The sequence below is a fragment of the Brassica napus genome, chromosome C4 (assembly GCF_020379485.1).
Source record: "Brassica napus cultivar Da-Ae chromosome C4, Da-Ae, whole genome shotgun sequence".
In the NCBI taxonomy this organism is placed as follows: domain Eukaryota; kingdom Viridiplantae; phylum Streptophyta; class Magnoliopsida; order Brassicales; family Brassicaceae; genus Brassica; species Brassica napus.
The window spans coordinates 36,824,058-36,844,274 of NC_063447.1; the positions used below are offsets into that span (position 1 = coordinate 36,824,058).

General features: G+C 34.3%; 3 protein-coding genes and 1 long non-coding RNA gene across 12 annotated transcripts; 3 read left to right on the forward strand and 1 right to left on the reverse strand.

Moving 5' to 3' along the window:
- The first annotated feature begins 838 nt into the window (after nt 1-838).
- LOC106380597 (protein NRT1/ PTR FAMILY 5.7-like) lies at nt 839-3,859 on the forward strand. The gene is made up of 4 exons (XM_013820386.3): nt 839-1,129; nt 1,214-1,431; nt 1,793-2,337; nt 2,699-3,859. The coding sequence occupies exons 1-4, from the start codon at nt 874-876 to the stop codon at nt 3,579-3,581; spliced, it is 1,902 nt and encodes a 633-aa protein (XP_013675840.2). The 5' UTR covers nt 839-873; the 3' UTR covers nt 3,582-3,859.
- Nucleotides 3,860-6,225: 2,366 nt separating this feature from the next.
- LOC106380600 (mitochondrial substrate carrier family protein B) lies at nt 6,226-8,805 on the forward strand. Its single transcript, XM_013820390.3, has 7 exons — nt 6,226-6,698; nt 6,872-7,048; nt 7,120-7,269; nt 7,365-7,466; nt 7,977-8,047; nt 8,140-8,207; nt 8,302-8,805. The coding sequence occupies exons 1-7, from the start codon at nt 6,450-6,452 to the stop codon at nt 8,535-8,537; spliced, it is 1,053 nt and encodes a 350-aa protein (XP_013675844.1). The 5' UTR covers nt 6,226-6,449; the 3' UTR covers nt 8,538-8,805.
- On the reverse strand, nt 8,792-12,976 carry LOC106380598 (serine/threonine-protein kinase ATG1b). Of its 5 annotated transcripts, none has more exons than XM_013820387.3 (13): nt 12,558-12,976; nt 12,030-12,147; nt 11,873-11,931; nt 11,567-11,631; nt 11,341-11,434; nt 11,177-11,257; nt 10,967-11,075; nt 10,716-10,788; nt 10,272-10,645; nt 9,834-10,201; nt 9,509-9,755; nt 9,369-9,439; nt 8,792-9,270 (listed from the first exon to the last, which is right to left on the reverse strand). In XM_013820387.3, exons 1-13 carry the CDS (start codon nt 12,804-12,806, stop codon nt 9,043-9,045), a joined length of 2,136 nt encoding a protein of 711 aa, XP_013675841.1. In that variant the 5' UTR covers nt 12,807-12,976; the 3' UTR covers nt 8,792-9,042. The 5 variants fall into 5 exon arrangements, with proteins under 5 accessions (XP_013675841.1, XP_013675842.1, XP_048610872.1 ...); XM_013820388.3 differs by having other exon boundaries at nt 9,834-10,198; nt 12,558-12,971; XM_048754915.1 differs by lacking the exon at nt 12,558-12,976 and having other exon boundaries at nt 11,567-11,612.
- Nucleotides 12,977-13,143: 167 nt separating this feature from the next.
- LOC125585585 lies at nt 13,144-15,260 on the forward strand. 5 transcript variants are annotated; one of them, XR_007322568.1, is made up of 4 exons: nt 13,313-13,835; nt 14,016-14,209; nt 14,296-14,366; nt 14,597-15,260. It is a non-coding gene; the product is annotated as an uncharacterized LOC125585585 (long non-coding RNA). The 5 variants fall into 5 exon arrangements; XR_007322567.1 differs by having other exon boundaries at nt 13,310-13,835; nt 14,016-14,362; XR_007322569.1 differs by having other exon boundaries at nt 13,315-13,835; nt 14,016-14,366.
- The last annotated feature ends 4,957 nt before the right edge of the window (nt 15,261-20,217 follow it).

Consider the following 20,217-nt stretch of genomic DNA (forward strand, 5'->3'; position numbering starts at 1 on the left):
TATTTTAAATAAGTACAAACTAAACATTATATTGTTGGTTTTATATTCACAATGAAAATACTTCTATTTTTCTTAATATTTTAATATATTTTGATAATATTTAGTAAAAATTCTATGAAACATAAAATATACACCAAATAAGATAATAAAATAATATGAAAGTCAAATTTTTAAAATTTAAATAATTTATATACGGTAAAATCAAATATTTTCTTATTTTATCAATAAAATATATTCAAAAATAGAATAAAATCTAAAAAATGAAACTTTTGTAAATTAATATCTCTATAAATTAATAAAGTTTTAAAGTTCCAACATTATTAATTTATAGAGGTTCTACTGTATATGTCTTCGTCTCTCTTTCATTCGAAAATCTATCTTTCTTTCTTTTTTGGTCCATTACTTTTTTTTTGAATTAAAATTTATTCAAAAGGAAAATACTTTTTTTTGGTCCATTTCATTTGGCAAATCTATCTAATTCTAGTCTTTTCAACTTTGGAGCTAATGGAAATCTCAACTTCATTTATATGACACCTTAGGTCCACAAAGCCACAAAAGTTGCAATCTGAAAGTGACTATTTTAAAAGGATGATACCATATCACACCAAGATTTGTACTTATCTTAGCGTAACCAAAACTTCATTATCATTTACTTCCTTTTATTATTGTATAGACGCTATACTAAAAGCTAAATCTATAGTCGTAAAATTGAAAGTCCCGTTGAAAATAATGTTAGCTATTTATGTATTTATGAACTAGGGGAATAGTACCTAAGTTCTTAACGTTACACTATTTTCAACTTAACGTGTCTTTTTGTGGTACATTCCATTGAAAGAATATTGAAGCACTGAGAAAGAAGAGTCAACATAGAGAATGATATCCATTATAAAGAGAACCAAGCTTGCTTCTCCACAAACACATCACTCATCAACAATCCTCTATCCCTCTCTCTCACTCTCTCAATCATTAACACAAAAAAATATGGAGCACAATAAGGTTGATACAAAGCTTCAAGAATCGTCGTACGATGATCAACAAAAATGGGTTCTTGACTCTTCTCTCGATAGTAGAGGAGGGGTTCCCGTTCGGGCTAGAACCGGAGCTTGGAGAGCTGCGCTCTTCGTCATTGGTATGTATAAAAACATTGTATAGGGACTCTTGGTATTAAGTCTTTACAATATAATCTTATGGTTTGATATATGTGTACATGCAGCAAACGAGTTTAGTGAGAGACTAAGTTATTTTGGGATTGTTACAAGCTTAGTGGTCTATTTAACAACGATCCTTCACCAAGATCTTAAGATGGCTGTAAGAAATGCAAACTACTGGTCTGGTGTTACTACTTTGATGCCTCTTCTTGGAGGCTTTGTCGCCGATGCTTATCTCGGCCGTTATGCCACTGTCCTACTTGCAACCATCATCTACCTTATGGTAATATATAACTTCCTATTTTCTTCAATTAGTTTTTATAAAAACACTAGAAACGATTATTGTATATATATTTTCTTAAAGATTATTTTATATACATCTTGCATGTATACACTCAAAACTGTTTCAATAATATTGATGCATTCAAACAAACTTCCGATGTAAATTTTCTCAGGAGCCATATTTATTTAAATCTTGTAACACATCAAAATATTTCTGATATATTTGGACGAAGTTTTTAAGAGTATTTTGAGACGCCTGCGTTCTTATTTGTATTACTTATTTAGAGATCAGTCAAAGCTGAATGGTTTGTTTCTCTTGTTTAATTTCTTATCTTTGTTAGCTTTTCTTTTTCAATTTTCAGGGTTTGATTCTGTTAACTTTATCTTGGTTTATACCGGGACTGAAAGCTTGTAATCAAGAAATATGTGTTGAGCCACGGAAAGCCCACGAAATAGCCTTCTTCATTGCAATCTACTTGATCTCCATAGGCACTGGAGGTCACAAGCCATCCCTTGAGAGCTTTGGAGCTGACCAATTCGAAGATGGCCATCCTGAAGAAAGAAAGATGAAGATGTCTTACTTTAACTGGTGGAGCACCGGCCTTTGCGCTGGTGTTTTAACCGCGGTGACTGTGATCGTCTATATAGAAGACCGTATTGGTTGGGGTGTGGCTGGTATCATACTCACGGTAGTCATGGCTACATCGCTTTTGATCTTCCTTATGGGTAGACCGTTCTATCGTTATCGAGCACCTACCGGTAGCCCGCTGACCCCGATGTTGCAAGTTTTCGTTGCTGCCATTTCCAAAAGACATCTTCCTTGTCCAAATGATTCTTCTCTTCTTCATGAGTTGTCTAGAGAAGAGTATACTAAGGGACGGTTTCTTTCCAGCACAAACAATCTTAAGTAAGTGCTTTGCAAGTTACAACTCTAGATATATATATATATATGTTCGGTTGCGGTTTTGGTTCGCTTCGGTCATTAAATAATAGTGAACATAATACTGTATACTGATAGATTTGTCACATGTTCTACTAGAATTCCACTTTTAAAAAAATTGTATATAAGATGTACAGGATAGTTTTTGTTTTTTTTTTTTAATAGAATCCGTTTGGATTTAGTTTTGGTTTTAACTTTTAAGCATATACCAGTCATGACTTGGTTTTGTTTTTATATATCAGTTTCACTGGTTTATATAAATTGTAACAATACCCATTTTCAAGTTTATTATCCGTCCACGCACGGAACTAACCTATACGGTTTGCAGATTTCTAGACAAAGCAGCGATAATCGAAAACCGAGGAAGCGAGAATGCTATGGCTGAGAAGGAGAGTCCATGGAAACTCGCAACGGTAACAAAAGTAGAAGAACTGAAGCTACTCATCAACATGATTCCAATCTGGTTCTTTACATTAGCCTTTGGCATATGCGCCACTCAAGGCACAACATTCTTCATCAAACAAGCCATTATCATGGACCGACATATCGGTCATAACTTCATAGTTCCTCCATCATCTATGTTCGCCCTTGTAGCTCTCTCCATGATCATCTTCTTAACATTCTACGAGAAACTCCTCGTGCCTATTTTGAGACGTGTCACGGGAAATGAAAGAGGTATTAGCATTCTAAAAAGAATTGGAACCGGTATGGTGTTTTCCTTAACCACCATGATTATTGCTGCTTTAATTGAAAGAAAAAGATTGGATTATACTAAGCAACATCACATGGCTCTGAGTGTTATATGGTTAGCTCCTCAGTTCATAGTTATAGGCATAGCGGACGCTTTGACTCTTGTGGGTCTTCAAGAGTATTTCTACGACCAAGTCCCTGATTCAATGAGAAGTTTAGGCATAGCCTTTTACCTCAGTGTGATTGGAGCGGCTAGCTTTGTCAACAATTTCTTGATAACGGTTACTGATCGTTTAGCTGAGGAAATCTCTGAAAAGAGCTTGTTCGGGAAAGATCTTAATAGCAGCCGCTTGGACCGTTTTTACTGGACGCTAGCCGCTTTGACCGCTGTAAATATATGCTTCTTTGTGATTGTAGCCAAAAGGTATACTTATAAGAGTGTGCAATCAAGCCTGGCTGTTGCTGACGGTGGTGACGACGTCGAGACAGCCTCGGCGGGTAATACGTCAAAGTATACTTAAACATGCATCGCTATAGATTCGGTTATGTGATCACCATTTTCACGTGCTTTTGCTTCTTCTTTTTTGTACTTTTGCTATGTGTTTTAGTGCTCTTATTTATTTATTGTGTCTTTAGATCGGTACGTAAGAGCAACATTATCGGTTAAAAACTGTAAGGTTTTCTAAGAAAAAAAAATAATATTTTAATTATTTTAGTTTTTCAAAACCTGTTGTAAGTTGTCATAGTTTAGAGTTCTTAACGGTTAGCAAAAGTTGATAAATAAGAAACTTTTGTGTTATTTTCTCGCCTAATTTCTTAGTTTTCATTTATTTTAAATGTTTAGAACCTTTTAAATCCCTCCTGATGGAGGTGCTCTTTAATAAACTAATATTGACATCGAAATGTGGACATAAAAGCCAAACTCATAAACCTTAAAATGGTTTTATTCTAATTTCTAAACCAACCGCACACAAAATTTACTGATATACTTTTAAAATAGTACATATACATATCTATATGATCTACAAGTTAATTGTCAGTGTAAATATATTTTAACTTCTCTGAGCCTATTGCCTATTGCCACTACACTCAGATATAGAGGCTTTTGTATGGGCAATGGAATGTACGAGGAACCTCAGACAGTTCTCGGTTACATTTGCAATGAATTTTTCTCAGTTGGTGAAGATAGTTTCGGTACCAGAGGAGTGGCCAACTTTTGCAAACTATTTGGAAGACATAACAATTTTGAAGAGAAGTTTCTACAGCTCAGAGATCATTCACATACCACGGACGCAGAACTCAAAGACGGACAGTCTTGCACGTAGTGCAAGGAAACAACTGTCGCTGGTCGCGGAGCTACCGGTGTGGTTCGCAGAATCTTCATGAATCTGTTTTTGTTGCTGACAAAAAAAAAATCGGTTCAATCATTTTTCACCGTTCAATGATCACAATAATGTTTACTTGTAATTCACTTGCAGTCCATTGCAGTCCACATCTATCTTTTTCTTCAAGAAAAAATTAACTCTATTACATAAATGACAGTTAAAAAAAATATTACAAAATATTAAGAAAGTTGTTATTGAAATGAAAAATACTTTATCAACTGAAAATGTACGTTCAATCTGTGTATTTATATATACAATACATACGGTTTAGTGAAAGGAGGCTAAACCGATGGCTTACCAATGATTAAGCGAAAAGAAACTTAACCAATGTATAATCTAATATAATTGGGATACTGATACAAAAATGGGTTTTACTCCAATGTATATCTAAATTTTTTTATTTTTGAGGTACATACGTCTGACCAAAATTTAAAACTACGATAAAAATTTGAGAGAAAATATAGAGGTGGATTGGAGATAATTTTGGAAAATAAACTTTGAAAGGTGAAAGTACAAAATAAAACAACTCAAAAAGAGAAAGAAAAAAAAAGAATAACAAGAGGCCATAATAAATTCTATTCCATTTGCGTTTAATATACTATTTCTCTTTACAAAATCATATACACATCAATATAAAATATGGAAAGGTCAATACATAACCATATTGTTTGTCATTCACAACAATAAAAAATTAGTGTATTCCAACCGCATCGGAGAAAAGAATTTTGTTGTTGATTCACTAGATAGAAGAGAAGAACATACGATGATAGAATTATGAGAAGAGGGACAATTACGGTAGAAACAAATACAGTAGTTTCGAATGTATAGATGGAGGTGATCGCCACTGAACAAGTCTTGTCACTCGCCACACGAGTCTTCAAAACTCTATTATTCACCACAATCCTTCACCATCTTCCATAAATCACAGAACATCACATATTAAATTATGATTATTAATTATGTGGAGATATCAACGCACATTATTTTTAAACTGAAAACCACTTCAATAACATATATTATACTATTAACATAATAATTACTATACTATGTGGGCAGACATCTGTACTATTCCATTTATATACAACACAGTCACCCACCACAATATAGTTTATATATTATGGAAATAAACATCTATACTACTTTATTTACTTATATATATAGTATATTTTATTTACAAATTCACACAAACAAAGTAATAGAGCTTGACATAGCTATCTTCATCGGGTATATTCCATGTATATACACAGTCAACTATATTGTCATGCAAATGGAATACAAGCACCATTTTCTTATAAACAGAAAATCCCAAACTTCTGGTTTTTTTACTTTACAATATCAGATTCCGACATACAATGAATGGAAATTCAGAGAATTTAAGAGTAGTAAAACAACTTACATAATAGGCAATGTGATTTTGTTTTACCGCTGTTACGGTGCCGTCTTACTCACGCCTTTTGTCACCTACCGAGCCTTCGATAATGGTCTTCTTCTTCACAAAATCACCAAGAATGTAATCGGTGGCGTCTTAATCGCTCAAATATGAAAACGAATCTATTGACCTTTCCATATTTTACCATTTGCTTTGTTAGCTATGTGAGAGTAAGTAAAGGTCACGTCTTTTTATTAATTTAAATTATAAATTTTTTGCATGTTTTACCGGTTGAATGAAAGGGTAAGATGACAAATATTATAGAAAAGACACATTGTGTATCGTTATATTAGGAAAATTGGTTACTTCATCTTGGTTATACGGACATATTTCCCAACTTTTTTAAATTCGAATTTTATGCATACGACGACGTTTTGAGTTATATGTCAAACTGTGAGTCAGTGAGTGCGTCACCTTCCTTATTACCAATAAACCCTTTTCTCCCTTCTCAGACAAACAGAGGTTTAAGGGTTTTTCTCTCTTAGGGTTTCCCCTTCTCCCCCGTCGATCTCAATCGCGATTGATGCGACTTCTGCTTATAATTCCTCAGACCCATATACAAACCAGTCTCGGAAATGACCATGGAAGCTCGAGTCGGCGTAGTGGTGGAAGGAGGGCAGAGGGCTCTCCACACAGCCACCGCCGTGAATAACACCGTCGTAGACGCCGGAAACAGGAAGCTTTTGCAGCAACAACAGAGTAATAAACCGTCGCTGAATCAGAAACAGGGCGGATCCATCTCCCATCTCATCGCCGGAGGAATCTCCGGGGCCTTCGCTAAGACGTGCACCGCTCCTCTCGCTCGTCTCACCATCTTGTTCCAGGTAACTTTGGCGAGTTTATGGAGTTTTGAGTTTAAAAGTTGAAGACTTTATTTATTTATACCCATGAACATGAATGATGCATGCGTGCGTGAGGTGTGATGAATCGCATGACAAGTTGTGAATCGACTTTGGCATGTTTAAAGTTGAAGACTTTATTTTTTTGTTATTGCTAGATACAAGGGATGCAATCGGAGACTGCGATTTTGAGCAGTCCAAGCATTTGGCGTGAAGCTTCTCGTATTGTCAACGAGGAAGGTTTTAGAGCTTTCTGGAAAGGGAACTTGGTTACTGTAGCTCACAGGCTTCCGTATTCTGCTGTCAACTTCTACGCTTATGAAGAGTACAATACTGTGAGTTGGATTCGATTCTATTTTTGGAGTGTAGTCTTTAGTACTTTATGCTCATCTGTCGTTATTTGCAGCTTTTTTACTCGAATCCAGTACTGAAGAGGTATAAAGGAAATGCAAGTTTGGATGTTTTAGTGCATTTTGTAAGTGGTGGCTTAGCTGGAATGACAGCTGCTTCAGCTACTTACCCTCTCGATCTTGTAAGGACGAGGCTTTCTGCGCAGGTAATTGTTTTATTTATAACTCTTCTAAGATGAAAGGGTGATGTCGTTATTCTTGACCTAACCAGTTTTCTTTTGTCTTCCATTATATTTTGCAGAGAAGCTCAATGTATTATCAGGGAGTTGGGCATGCTTTCCGTACCATTATCAGAGAAGAAGGATTTTGGGGGCTATATAAAGGACTTGGTGCTACTTTGTTGGTTCGTTTTTTTTTTTTTTTTTTTTTTTTTTGCTTCCTCTTTCTTGTTAACGATCTGTGTTTGATTGCTAACTCATTCTTGGCAGTGTTAAGATCGTCAGTATTGGTAGCCATTTAGCCAATACCTCCCACTATGATTTTCCCTAGGCTGCTTCGGTAGATGGGAGTCTCTTAGATGATCTAAGTGTCTAGTTAGTGGTCTAAGCGTCTCATCTTGTAATTTTAGGGACCTGATTAATGGACGTACTTGCACTGGGCATTCTTGTTGTATGTAGGCTGTTCAGTTAAGAATATAAAATTGATTTATTTGAAGCACTTCATGCTCATGGTTATATTTCGAAAGATGTTGAAGTGAGTGTGAAACTGTTAATTACAGAAAAAAAACAACCAAGAAGGATGATGTATCTGAGGCTAGAAAATTTAATGACATCTAACTTTTAAGTTGGATAATAATAGAAATTGAGGTTCTTGTTGGATGTAGCTATGTTTTTATACGTGTTTTGTATTGCAGGGTGTTGGTCCAAGCCTTGCCATCAGCTTCTCAGCATATAACTCTCTGAAAACATCATGGCTATCTCATAGGTAAAAAGGCCTCTTTGATTTGGGATGTGATTTTGTTTGTTCAATCTTAACTCATCCTATTTTAATATTGTTTTCTTCAAAACCCCTTTCAGGCCTAATGATTCAGAAGTTATGGTTAGTCTTAGCTGTGGCAGTCTCTCTGGAATTGCTTCCTCGACAGGTTTGTTATGAATAAAAAGATGAGGCTTGACTTTCTTATTTGGTGTATGCATTACTTGAAAATTGTTAGATTATACCCAATCTAACTTTTGTAGCAACGTTCCCGGTGGACCTGGTGAGAAGAAGAATGCAGTTGGAAGGAGCTGGTGGGCGAGCGAGAGTGTATAAAACGGGACTCCTTGGAACGTTCAAACATATATTTAAGGCAGAAGGCATGAGAGGGCTATACAGAGGAATCTTACCAGAATACTACAAAGTGGCTCCTGGTGTTGGCATTGCCTTCATGGCATATGAGAAGCTGAAGAAACTCTTATCGTCTGTCCCCAATTAATAGTCTCATATGCTCTGGTATAAGCTGCGTTATAGAGTTTGGAGAAGAAACAGAAAGTCTTTGGTGGTAGTTTTTTTTTTTTTTTTAACTTTCCAGTGTATAGTAAATGCAGTTTAAGGTGTTAGGTTACAGTTTCTTCCTCCATTAGCATCGCTCGAGATAGCAATTTTGCCTTGTTCTAGGGCTCTAACATTAATCCAAGCTCTATGCTCGTTTATAAATCCTTAATATATGTTTCATTTGAAGAAAAACCGTGGGCAAACACTCATATCATAAGATTTTTTAATGTAGAAACAATATCTCAGCATACAATAGAAACAATTGATCAGCGTGACAACAAAGAGAATGGTACAGGTCCTCTGGATATTAACCAACATCCAAAAGAATTAAGAATCAGGTCTTTTTCTTTTGTGGCTGTACAAACAAATGATTACTTTTACAGACACTGAACAAAACAAACAAGAAAAAAAAAACATGTGGGATGATTTGTTTGTTCCTCCTCCTCTCATGGTTTCTGAGGACCTGAAGTTCTTTTATGGGATTGTAGGTGTTTTAGTCTGCTTATGAGGTTATCTATATATGTTCTGATTCGATACCTTACTGAGTTTGTGAGTGTTAAAGGTGGATTTAGAATCAGCGTTTGCGCCTCCACTACAAGGAAGACTAGCAAGCGCACCGCTTTTGTGTAGAGGGTTACTGCGTTCTCTGCCTCTCCCATCACCACCTCATCTACCTGCAAAAGTGAGTGTAACTATGATAATATTAACAAACAATAGTAACCATATTGGTTTCCAGTTTAGGATTTGATCATAAGAGGCAAAATAAACTTACTCCTCCACGTATGCCAAGAGTAAGAGCTGCTTGGAATATTATCTCCATTGCATCAGGCATCTTTGTATTGCCTACAATCATGTTCTCTGTAGTTTAATAATTCTGATTAACTGAAGAAAAACAGAAAGTAAGATGCATACCAGATTCAACAAACTTGGCAAGATCTTCAGCACGCTCAACCTCCTGGACAAACTCTCTCTGAATCTGAGACAATATTTTCTCTGATCCTTCTTGGCTAATATTTCTTCTTACTCTGTTACTGTCTTGGCGCAGGCTTCCTTCTACACCAGAGGCTGCCTGAGTATGACAGATGTGCAGTGCTTGGTTCCAAATCGCAAGAATCACTAGTTGGATTGAGAAAGCTTCTAACTGTTTACCTGAATCAATCTATGAAGAGAAGCATGAAAAGCAAAGGCTCAGAAACTCACGTTGGCAAAGTTCGTATAACTATCAGAAGTTGCTTACCCTTTCACGAACCAATTCTGCAATCGTTGCTGCACACTTTTGCAAAGACCTGATTCTTGTCAAGCTGTGAGTTGATGGCTGTTCAAAAGCATCCACAAGGTTCAGAGACCCATGGGAAGTACCCGGGAGAGAATTTGGGCTCTCCAAGCTTTCAAACCGACCACCAATGTTCCTGCCAGTGGCACCAGCTATTGGCATAGGAGCCGTTGAACTCGTTACGTTTCTTTTAATGAACTCCACTGGAGGGGAATGTGATTTGAACGGGTAATTGAAAAGCTTCGGAGAGCCAGATGAAGATGATGGTATATCCACTGATGGTCCAGATATCAGAACATAATCTTGATCTATTGAATCTGGCGTATCCCCTACTGTAAAAGCGAGACAACTTTAATAAAAACAATCTTTCTAGTGGTGAGCAAATGATAGATATGCAGTTACCTCTTCCTTGAGTACTAAGTGATCTGGAATCAGGCAAGCTTGACGGTTTGAATTGGTTTCTATCTATTAATCTATGGCTTTCGAACTTGAAGTTATTGGTATCTGCTCTATGACTAACTCTACTATATCTGGAATTAAGTTCCATGTTTTTCAAAGGACTAGATGCTGCTGCTTCCCTTCTCTCAACACTAAATCCATAAGATGACTTCATCGGAGAAGTATGTTTAATATATGAAGGGCTTCCCTCAGGCTCACTAGAATCATCATCTAAAAAGAACGGCAAAGAGTCATCATGAGAAACTTCTTCCATTTTTCCTGAGGGACTGCTTCCTGATGAATGAAAACCATCCATCGTTCTTGAACCTGATCTACTCCTGCAACAAAACAACATAATCAGTATAACAGTTTGAACCACGAATGATAGAAGAGAATAGGATATCTCACCTTGGCACATCATATGATTGTCTGTCTGAAAGAAAAGGGTGATGAAAGAACTCTTCAAACGTCAAACGTTCCACTGTGAAACAAAAGCATTCCAAAAATAAATAAATGTTAAACACAAACAGACACAGAGTCACAGACCATAATAACTCTTAAATGTAACTAATTCAAATAGCCTGAACTAACAATTCTATCTATTTGCTATCTCTTTAGAATTTGATGGGCCTGACTATGCTAACAGAATCAGAGTTTACCTGGATTACGGCGCAGCAATTTCTGACATAGATCTTTACAGTCAGTAGTCAAATCTCTACAGTCTACTGGAAACTGCAATTCAGTTGATCTCATAATGTTCTGGAACAACTGTGGAAATCAGATGGATAACATGTCAGCCAATGATGCATTCACCGAACACAGACATTTAAATATTTTATAAACTCATGTCACTTTTTGGTATACAAGACCTGAACTTGGCTGTTTCCTGTAAAAGGGGTCCTTCCTGTCACAAGTTGAAATAATATAGCACCAACACTCCAGAGATCTGCCTGTGTAGCAAGGGAGATTTTAAGCAGGATATAGATTATAGTATAAGACATGTCTAGGTGGCTTCTAGAGGAAAAAGTCGCACCTTTGCATCATACTTCTGAAGCTGCATAATCTCTGGGGCCATATACAATGGGGAACCACACAAAGTTTCTGCCAAACCCCTTGGCTGCAACGATCTGAGCTAAGAAAATGTGATGTTTAAGTGCAAATTGCAAACATAAAGTGTCTAATAAACATACTCCCATATAAGACCAACTCTCTCTGATCATCGCATTAAACTTAGTTATTTGTGTAACAAAGGAGAATACCTTGCAAATCCAAAATCAGCAATCTTCAGAGCTGCATCGTTATCATCTGTGGATAGAAGAAGATTCTGTTTCAAGAACGAAACAACCTTAGCAATTGGATTTCAATATTACACAAAATCTCTCTATCTCTGCTAGGAAAATAAAAACTCTGTGAAAGCATATCCTGTAATAACGAATAAACGTGTTTTAGTGGAACCTAACAGATCACCCCTTCTAACCTTCTAAGTGATTAATCTTCTAAGAAAAGTTCTCTCACGTTTGACAATACAAGATCATTCCTGGGTATGGGATGAGAATCAGACATACCTGAGGCTTTAAATCTCGGTGAATGATATTATTGTCACGAAGAACTTGCAAACCAGCAGCTATATAACATAAGAAATTCATTTAAGAGTAAGAATGCAATTGTACTGTGACTCGAAACCAAACATGGAGTAAGGAAGAACTCTTTTGTAGAATTTACCTAACTGCTGCATAAAATGCTTAGCAGTAGCATCAGGGATCTTTCCATGACGCTGAATAAACATAGAAAGATCACCCCCTTTGCAGTACTCCAACACCAAATTTATTTTCCCGGGAGCCTACATCAAATTTTACAAAACAGAAAACAATCCTTTAGCAATCAAAACCCATTCACACTCAGAGCATATACAATTTCCAATGCAAAATCATCATCAGCCTCCTACATGGTCTACGGAGTTCAAAAGAAGGCGGCTAAGCATCTGAATTCAACAAGGGTCATTCCCATTCTAAGCAATGACCATTTACAGTACTAAGTATACTAAGTATCATTTGCCTAAACCATCTACCGAATTCAAAAGTGCTAATATCTCACAAAGCTAAGACCTTTTTTTAAACTCCCAGCAAAAGGAAGAAAATAAAGAAACAAAACAAAGCTCAAATGTTTGGATGTTCCATCTTACAGTGGGAGCTTTATACAAGCTACAAAACGATCCTAAGAAGAGCATAGGGAAACGAAAAAAACACCCACCTCGATCATGTCGATGAAGCGGATGATGTTGGGGTGATTGATCTTCCTCAAGATGAAAATCTCCGACATGAGACTATCTTGCAACTTCTTACTAAGCCTAGCCATGGCGATCTCCTTGATTGCAACCACGGTTCCATCTACAAGATGCCTCCCTTCCCACACCACCGAAAACGAACCCGACCCGATTTGTCTTCCCACCGCGTAATCCCCGATTACCCGCCCGCTCCTCCCCGCCGCCAACTGAGCCATCCTTCCTCCACCGAGCAAATCTACGGAGATCCGAAAATTGAATAATTTTGAGAACTCAATTTGAGTTGATAAGGAAAGGATTTCAATTGGGCGTATTCATCAGATAAAATGATGATGAGCGAAAGAGAGAGAGAGAGAGAGAGAGAGAGAGAGAAGGTTTAGTTTGAATTGATTTAACGTTTTTTTATTATTATTATATAACAAATAGAGAATCAACTTGTAATGAAATGAATACGCTTCTGATTATACGATAAAGATTCCCAACATTATTTATATGATTATCAATATACAATACTAAAAGTTGAATAAGATCAACATCTAAGCTGTCCACATAGGACTAAAAAATCAACCAATAGAAAAGAGTTATTTTGCCATGTCATATGAGCTTCGTTGGAAAATGATAATTATCGAGACTTTCGTGTGGGCTTATGATATTTGGCCCAGTCAAACCCACTTCTGGAAATGGCTCACAAACTTTCTCTTCTCAGTTTCGGATCCTTGGAAATCTCCGTTACACGCAACACTTCCTTTATCAATCAATTATCTTTTACTCTTTTCTTTATGGTCTCATTTCACCTCCCTATTATCTTCTCCTATAAAAATCGTTTCTTCCAAACTTTAATTCAACCAAAATTGAAAGCTATGGCCATGAGAAATAAATAATTCAGAGTCTCTTGCTCTTCCTCTACTCTTTGTACCCGGTAATCAAACCCCACAGTATTCATAGCTATAGGAACGGCGAAATCCACCGCCACAGCCCCGGCTTAATTTTATAAGGATGTGATCGTTTACCACCAAGTTTGCTTGCTTACATGGCTGCAGCTTTATAACTCGTGCCATGTTTGTCATACGAGTTCATGACTCATGGAGGTCAGACCAGTGGGGAAGACAGACAACGAACGGTTGAGAGTTCGCCGACTCCGAGGAGGTTTAGTTTATCATATCCATGGCCACTCAAGAGACATGATACGAATTAGGATTCTGGGAGTGGATCTGATATCGATACTACGTAGGATGAATTGGATTGAGGTTAGTGGATTGTCTATCCTGTGAATCTTGGTTCTGACCAATCTATTGTTTGTGTTGTGTGTGTGCAAAGTATTTCCCTTTTGATTTTTTAGAATAAAAAAGTATGAAAACTGTATCATTTTCCGGAATAAAGTATTGGCCTCAACTGATACATTGTTTTGTCATCCTGTTCTGTGCAAGAAATTCATGGCATACAATGAAATTCTCAAAACATTTGAAGATCAAGAGGAGTTAAAAGAGGTTTGACCTTCAAATGCTTGCAAGAAGGCGGATCAATGGGTAGCTTTTCGAATATACTCTGTAGACATTCCTTTTACCTGTTCTCCTCTCCAATATTTGTGTTGCCACTTGCCAGTGGCCCAGTGTTAACAATGGTGGCTTCCCTTAACCCACGTCTGTTATTCTCCTCAACTAACAAAATGTGTTTCATGTAGCATTTAAAGCACTGAATTTTTCTCAGGGTTATGGAAATGGGGAAGAAGCTTGCAGAGAGGATAAGGAGCAAAGGGCCTTACATTGTCCTGAGTGTATGTACGTTAATCATTTCACTCTCACTATTGAAGCTTCTTATTTTTTTGTTGTTGTTGCACATACAGCTGTAAGACTAATATTATTATATATTACTTTTTTTATAATTGGGTATAATATGCTTACGTGATATAATAGTTCAAATAAGAATATATATATGATTTATAAAATTTGATTGTTACTGCTCTCAATGGTGTATATATGTTACTTTGTCTTATTTATTTTCCCTGCAGCTAATTGTGGCTTTGAAAATTCATTTTCTACACCGAAGAAAAGAAGAAGCCAGTGACTGTTTTAGCGTGTTGTTGTCTTCTAAGCTCTGTAAATGTTTATAAAACTGGTGTTTTGATGATTATGTGCCTCACATTGTTTTTGTTTTTATGGATAGGTTGAATCACAGCTCATTGAATAAAAAAAATACCCAACTCCGTATTTTCGAATGGTCTTACATAACTGTCTCCAGTGGGATCAGTGGCCTTATGCTACTGTCGATATACTACAGATTCCACCAACGCCATATCTACAAAGCCAAAAAGGAGGAAGATGAACATGACAACTTGAAGCCAGCCTCTATCGCTGGGGGTGGAAACTGCAGCAAATCATAGTAGACACTACAAGGTACTCGCATGTAAACACTACATCCTTTGTATTACGTCTTCTTTGTTGTTTTTGTTATTCTCCCTTTCTTTAAATGGAATCTTATTAGATGTTTCCAAATGAAATTTGGTAGTTCATCACAAAACTTCTCTATTTCATTGACAAAGGGGAGTCATTCACCCATGATGTTTTATCGTTACATGGATTCCAGTTTTATTCATTTGAAACTCTGATACATGCTTACCGAACAAAATAATGTATAGCGACATTTGTATATATTAGTGAATTAAACATTTTACATGGTTCCTCATATTGCTTCATGTGCAAGTTGAAGCAAAAGAAGTTTTCTTTTCTGTTACAAAGCTTTCCCAATCTAAAGACACTGGTTTGGGAGAGAACGGTTTACTTGATCATAAAGGAACTTTCTCCATCAGCTGATAAGGTTTATAGTTTGTAATTTTCTTAGGTGGCTGAATCCTAATACCAATACTGAAGGTATAGTTTCTTAATTTGCTTCACCAGTGCCAACAATCACAAAATTATAATTTGTTCTTCTTCTTTCAGATTCTAATGATTGGTTGTTATTTGAGTCATTGTGATTTTCAGTAGGGATGTTTAAATGAAGATAGAATCTAACAAGTCAGTGTCGGAGGTTAATAATGAAATTGAGAGTGAGGATGGTAGTGAATAGGTTTGTAGTTGATCATTTTAAATTACGTTTCATTGTGTATAATCAAATTCATGATGAGAACGGTGACCAAGGTTGAAATTTGTAGCATAAGTACAGATGGTTGATCTCTTTGTCTTCTTTATGTTTTCGTAAAATTGTTATGGGAATGATTAAAAGAGAGTGTTTTTCTTTATTATTCTCTTTGTTTTAAAACTTCACAAAATGTTTTATTCCCTACATAATTTAGATTCTTATTTTATAAATTTGCGATCTCATATTTCTATTTTGACATGTGATCAATTCATATAAAATTGTAGATGAAAATTGATAAATTAAATTGATTTATTTGGCCAAGATAATGTCATTGTTTCAAACTCATGCCCAATTCTAAATTTACACATTTCTAACAAATTATATATAATATCCTTTTCTATATAAATTATCAAAAAAAAGCAACAAATTAGTGATAAAGCAGTATAAGGAATTGTATTAATCTTTGATGATGCAATTAAATAAAACATAAAATATTCAGAAATTTACCAAGTATAGCTGTAAAATAGTAATAATTAATAAATAAAATGAATAAAAACTAATTTCAATTTGCAACGAAGTAAGAAGAAAATAAAAAAATAAGGATTATAAAATGAAAAAATAAAGAGGAAATAAACACACAAATTTATTACTTCAATGTATACGTGAATAAGTTTGAACCAAGATGAGTCTACTTTTTTGCTACCAAAATTGTTTTCAAGCAAATAGTAAACAATAAATCTATCAAATTAAAAAAATAAATTATTAATTATATTTTTAATTTATATAAAATTTAAAACTAAACATAATATACGTATATATATATATAAAATTAAGAACATATATTAAGGATTTTTGATGTATATATCATGCATTCCCATTATAGTATTTTTTTTACAAATGGTAATACATTCTAACATCATCTTCACATAACATTCAAATCACCCAAGAAACCACAATAATTCTATTAAGAAAATATACCCAAAATACATTCATACATCTTATGGTGAAACTTACAATCAACTGTTATGTCTAGCCACTTACAAACACATTCCTATTAGATTGTTTTATAAATAAATTTTGTGTTTACTTATTTAAATTTAAAAATAGAAAATGTTTTTGATTTTAAAGGTCCATCCTAATATTATTGAGAAAATACACATAACAGAAAAAAATTTAACACAAAAAAAAACTAAAATACAAAAACATATTTCGTTATAGGTTTGCTTTTCTAGAGGTACAAAAAAAATATATAAATAGAAAGAAAAATTACAAAAAATGTTTTAATCTTGAAATATCTCACATCGAACTTTTATACATTTCTTAATATGAAATGGCCAAATAATAAATTTTGACAATTTCAAAGCATATAATAGGAAATATAAATTAACTTGATAACAATCACTAATCCAAATTAAACATATATAAAGCTGAATGGAAAATAAATCTCATTATCATGTTTGATTTTTTAAAACATTACAGAAATTATTATTCACCTCAACATTTAAAATAAAATATTATTCTTACTTTACTTAAGATAGTCACATTAATCCACTCAGAAGCTAATAAAAACATATATTACATAGAAGACTAATGTCACGTTCAAAAAGCAACAACATGTACCTTTAAAAAACTCAATCTATATACATTTGTTTTATTCTTTTAGAAGTTTTCTGATTTATAAATTCTAAATTCATTAAATTGTTTTAAAAATACACAAAAATCTATAAATATTATAGAGAAACTATTTCTTAGTCTATTAATTGACCGAAATAATATGTAAAAGCATTTTCCGCGCATAGCGCGGACAGAGAATCTAGTTTTCTTTAATTATCGTATTAGTGGTGTGAGATTACGATTGTTGACATTTTTCTCGGTATCTTTTATTTAATCACCTACAAGATTGTTTTTTTCTCAATGATTGATACTCCGTTATAAATCTTTACGTTTTGATTAAAGTGTCGGTTATATAAAAGTACTGTCAGTAAAAAAAATGGTCGTTAGAAAGGTGAAGTGTAAACGTTTTAAATGAAGTGCGAAGATGGGATTACGTGTATAACTAAATACCAAAAAAGAATGGCGTAATAAGCAGCGTACACGAATTTTGTAAAAAGCCGACCACTAGCTTTTTGATTGTGACTGGCCGCCATTTCTATGAATATTTCCAACTAAATATTTCTTTCCAATATTCTTACGTTTTTGTTTCAAATTGGGAAATAAAATACTGATTTTATGGTACGAAGGTCTTGGGTTCGCATCTGTAACATGGTATTTTGCAAACTTAACATGTGATCATGTTAGGATTGGTCATTTGTTGTACCTTTTACATGTTAGGTACGTTACTTACCATTGTATGATCAAAGTTACACAACACATGTTCCGTAGGGAGGACTCCGAATACTTAATCCATCCTCGAAAAGTAGAATATTCAGTATCTTTGAATTGGATTCCAAATTATTAATAAACTATGTTATTTAAACCATACCGATCTTGGTTTGGTTACTTTCAATGGATTTTTTTTGTGGAACCATATATGAACTGTCTTCGCAAATTTTGCTATACATTTTTACCTCAGGGCCCTACTCTTAATTTTATTGGGCCCAAAGGAGATTGATTGATTTTTTAACATCCGCCCAACCGAGATTGATAAAATGATGTTTTTCGACTTTATAATATGTGATCAACATTAGGCCGAACGTCGGATATCCAAAATTAAGGGGTGTCATTGGCTATCACCGCAGATGCTCTCCACGGCCACAAATATACTCACAGCCCTAAATCTAACATTAATCTTGATTTGTATTTTTTTTAAACTCACAGTCTTTTTTTTTAAATCTACAGCACTTATTTAAACTCATGTCTTTATAATTGCTATGCAGATAAAAATACCTACAGCCAAATTTAAAGATTTTTTTAAAAAAATCTAGAGCCAAAGCAAAATAAATAACAACAATATTTCTACAGCAAAAAAAACAAAATCACAGCTCTTACCTATCAAACCAAAAATAACTAAAACCGGAACGGGACTTCCAATTACTTGAACAATTTTTACATTAGAAATATCTGAACCAAACCAAAAACCAAACAAGTATCTGAATAAGTATCATAATATATATATATATATTTATTTAGAAATCTACTAAAATATATGAATTTGTTTAAGAAACTAAATTATCCAAATGATATGAAGTACCTGAATTACTCAATTTATCTAAAATTATACAAATATTTTTATCCGAAATATTATAATAACAGAATAATTTAAATTTTTAATCCAAATCATTTAATTTGCGCGACATTTTCTCCAAATTAAAGAACCTAGACGAATCAAAACCAAACATGATTCAAAACTTTCAGATATTAGCCGATTTTTTGTTTTACTATCCAAACTTGCCGAACCTTAAGTTATTCAAATCGATCTAAACCAAAAAACTAAAAAAAACGGCCGTTGTTAAATAGATACTAAAACCTCCTATCTGATTCTGAACTATCAAACATCCAAAATAACCCCGAAATGCCCATATTCTTAGCCCAAACAGAAGGTCCACTGATATCATAACAACTAAACACGTTGGAAAAATGAGTTATTTGAAGAGATAGGTCTTTCTTAGGAGTGGTTGTTCGGATACCCATTCGGATTCGGTTTGGATCTATTCGAGTTTTGGATTTTCGGGTTCAAAAATTTCAGCCTCATTCGGGTATTTCTAAATTTCGGTTCGGTTCGAATCTTTGCGGATTCGGTTTGCGTTCGGATAACCCATTTAAATTATTTTTTAAAAATTAAAATTCATTATATACTTTAAATTTCTCAAAATCTATAAACAAAACAATATATTACATATAAATTTGAATAGCATATGTCAAAGTACCTAAAATTAACATATAAATTGGTTTGGTTTGAATATTTGGATTGAGAATCAATAGATATTTTAAGTATTATTGGTGTTTTGAGTATACTTTAGCTATTTTAGACATGTACTTTTGACTATTTGTATATATTTATAAGTATTTTGGACAACTTAAAGTATCTTATATATTTTGATGATTTTAATATATATTAAATCTAAAAATAATTAATATATATAGGTATATAAATCAGTTTCGGATATAATCGGGTATCCGAAATACTTCGGTTCAGATCCGGTTCGGTTTCGGTTCTCTAAATACCAAAATTTTGAACTCATTCGGATATTTAATCAATTTCGGTTCGGGTTCGATACTATTTTTTCGGATCGGGTTCGGTTCGGTTTTTCAGATCCGGGTTTTTTGCCCGGCCCTAGTCTTTGTGTTTCCAAAAAAAAATTAAAGAGATGTCCATTGTGACATCAAGTGAAATGATCAGTTACAAAAAGAATGATCAAATCAATACTATTAAAACATCAACATCACCTATTGATAAATGTTATTCCAAAAATTTATTTTCTTTATTTAAGAAACCTCTTATTATTCTTTTTATATAACTGTATAAAATCAAATAACCGTAAATACCTTTTATGAATCAGTATACATTTGTAACTTCGTGTCCACAATTCTCAGCTCTCACCACTTTTTTCCCAT

What these genes read in the sequence shown, in the direction of transcription:
- LOC106380597 (XM_013820386.3), top strand. Translation starts at nt 874, where the DNA reads ATGATATCCATTATAAAGAGAACCAAGCTTGCTTCTCCACAAACACAT. An exon ending in AGCTGCGCTCTTCGTCATTG is followed by an intron (nt 1,130 to 1,213) that starts GTATGTATAAAA and finishes GTGTACATGCAG; the next exon opens with CAAACGAGTTTAGTGAGAGA. An exon ending in TCCAGCACAAACAATCTTAA is followed by an intron (nt 2,338 to 2,698) that starts GTAAGTGCTTTG and finishes TACGGTTTGCAG; the next exon opens with ATTTCTAGACAAAGCAGCGA.
- LOC106380600 (XM_013820390.3), top strand. Translation starts at nt 6,450, where the DNA reads ATGACCATGGAAGCTCGAGTCGGCGTAGTGGTGGAAGGAGGGCAGAGG. An exon ending in CTTATGAAGAGTACAATACT is followed by an intron (nt 7,049 to 7,119) that starts GTGAGTTGGATT and finishes CGTTATTTGCAG; the next exon opens with CTTTTTTACTCGAATCCAGT. An exon ending in GGACGAGGCTTTCTGCGCAG is followed by an intron (nt 7,270 to 7,364) that starts GTAATTGTTTTA and finishes TATATTTTGCAG; the next exon opens with AGAAGCTCAATGTATTATCA.
- LOC106380598 (XM_013820387.3), bottom strand. Translation starts at nt 12,806, where the DNA reads ATGGCTCAGTTGGCGGCGGGGAGGAGCGGGCGGGTAATCGGGGATTAC. An exon ending in GCTTCATCGACATGATCGAG is followed by an intron (nt 12,148 to 12,557) that starts GTGGGTGTTTTT and finishes AATTTGATGTAG; the next exon opens with GCTCCCGGGAAAATAAATTT. An exon ending in ACCGAGATTTAAAGCCTCAG is followed by an intron (nt 11,632 to 11,872) that starts GTATGTCTGATT and finishes TTCTTGAAACAG; the next exon opens with AATCTTCTTCTATCCACAGA.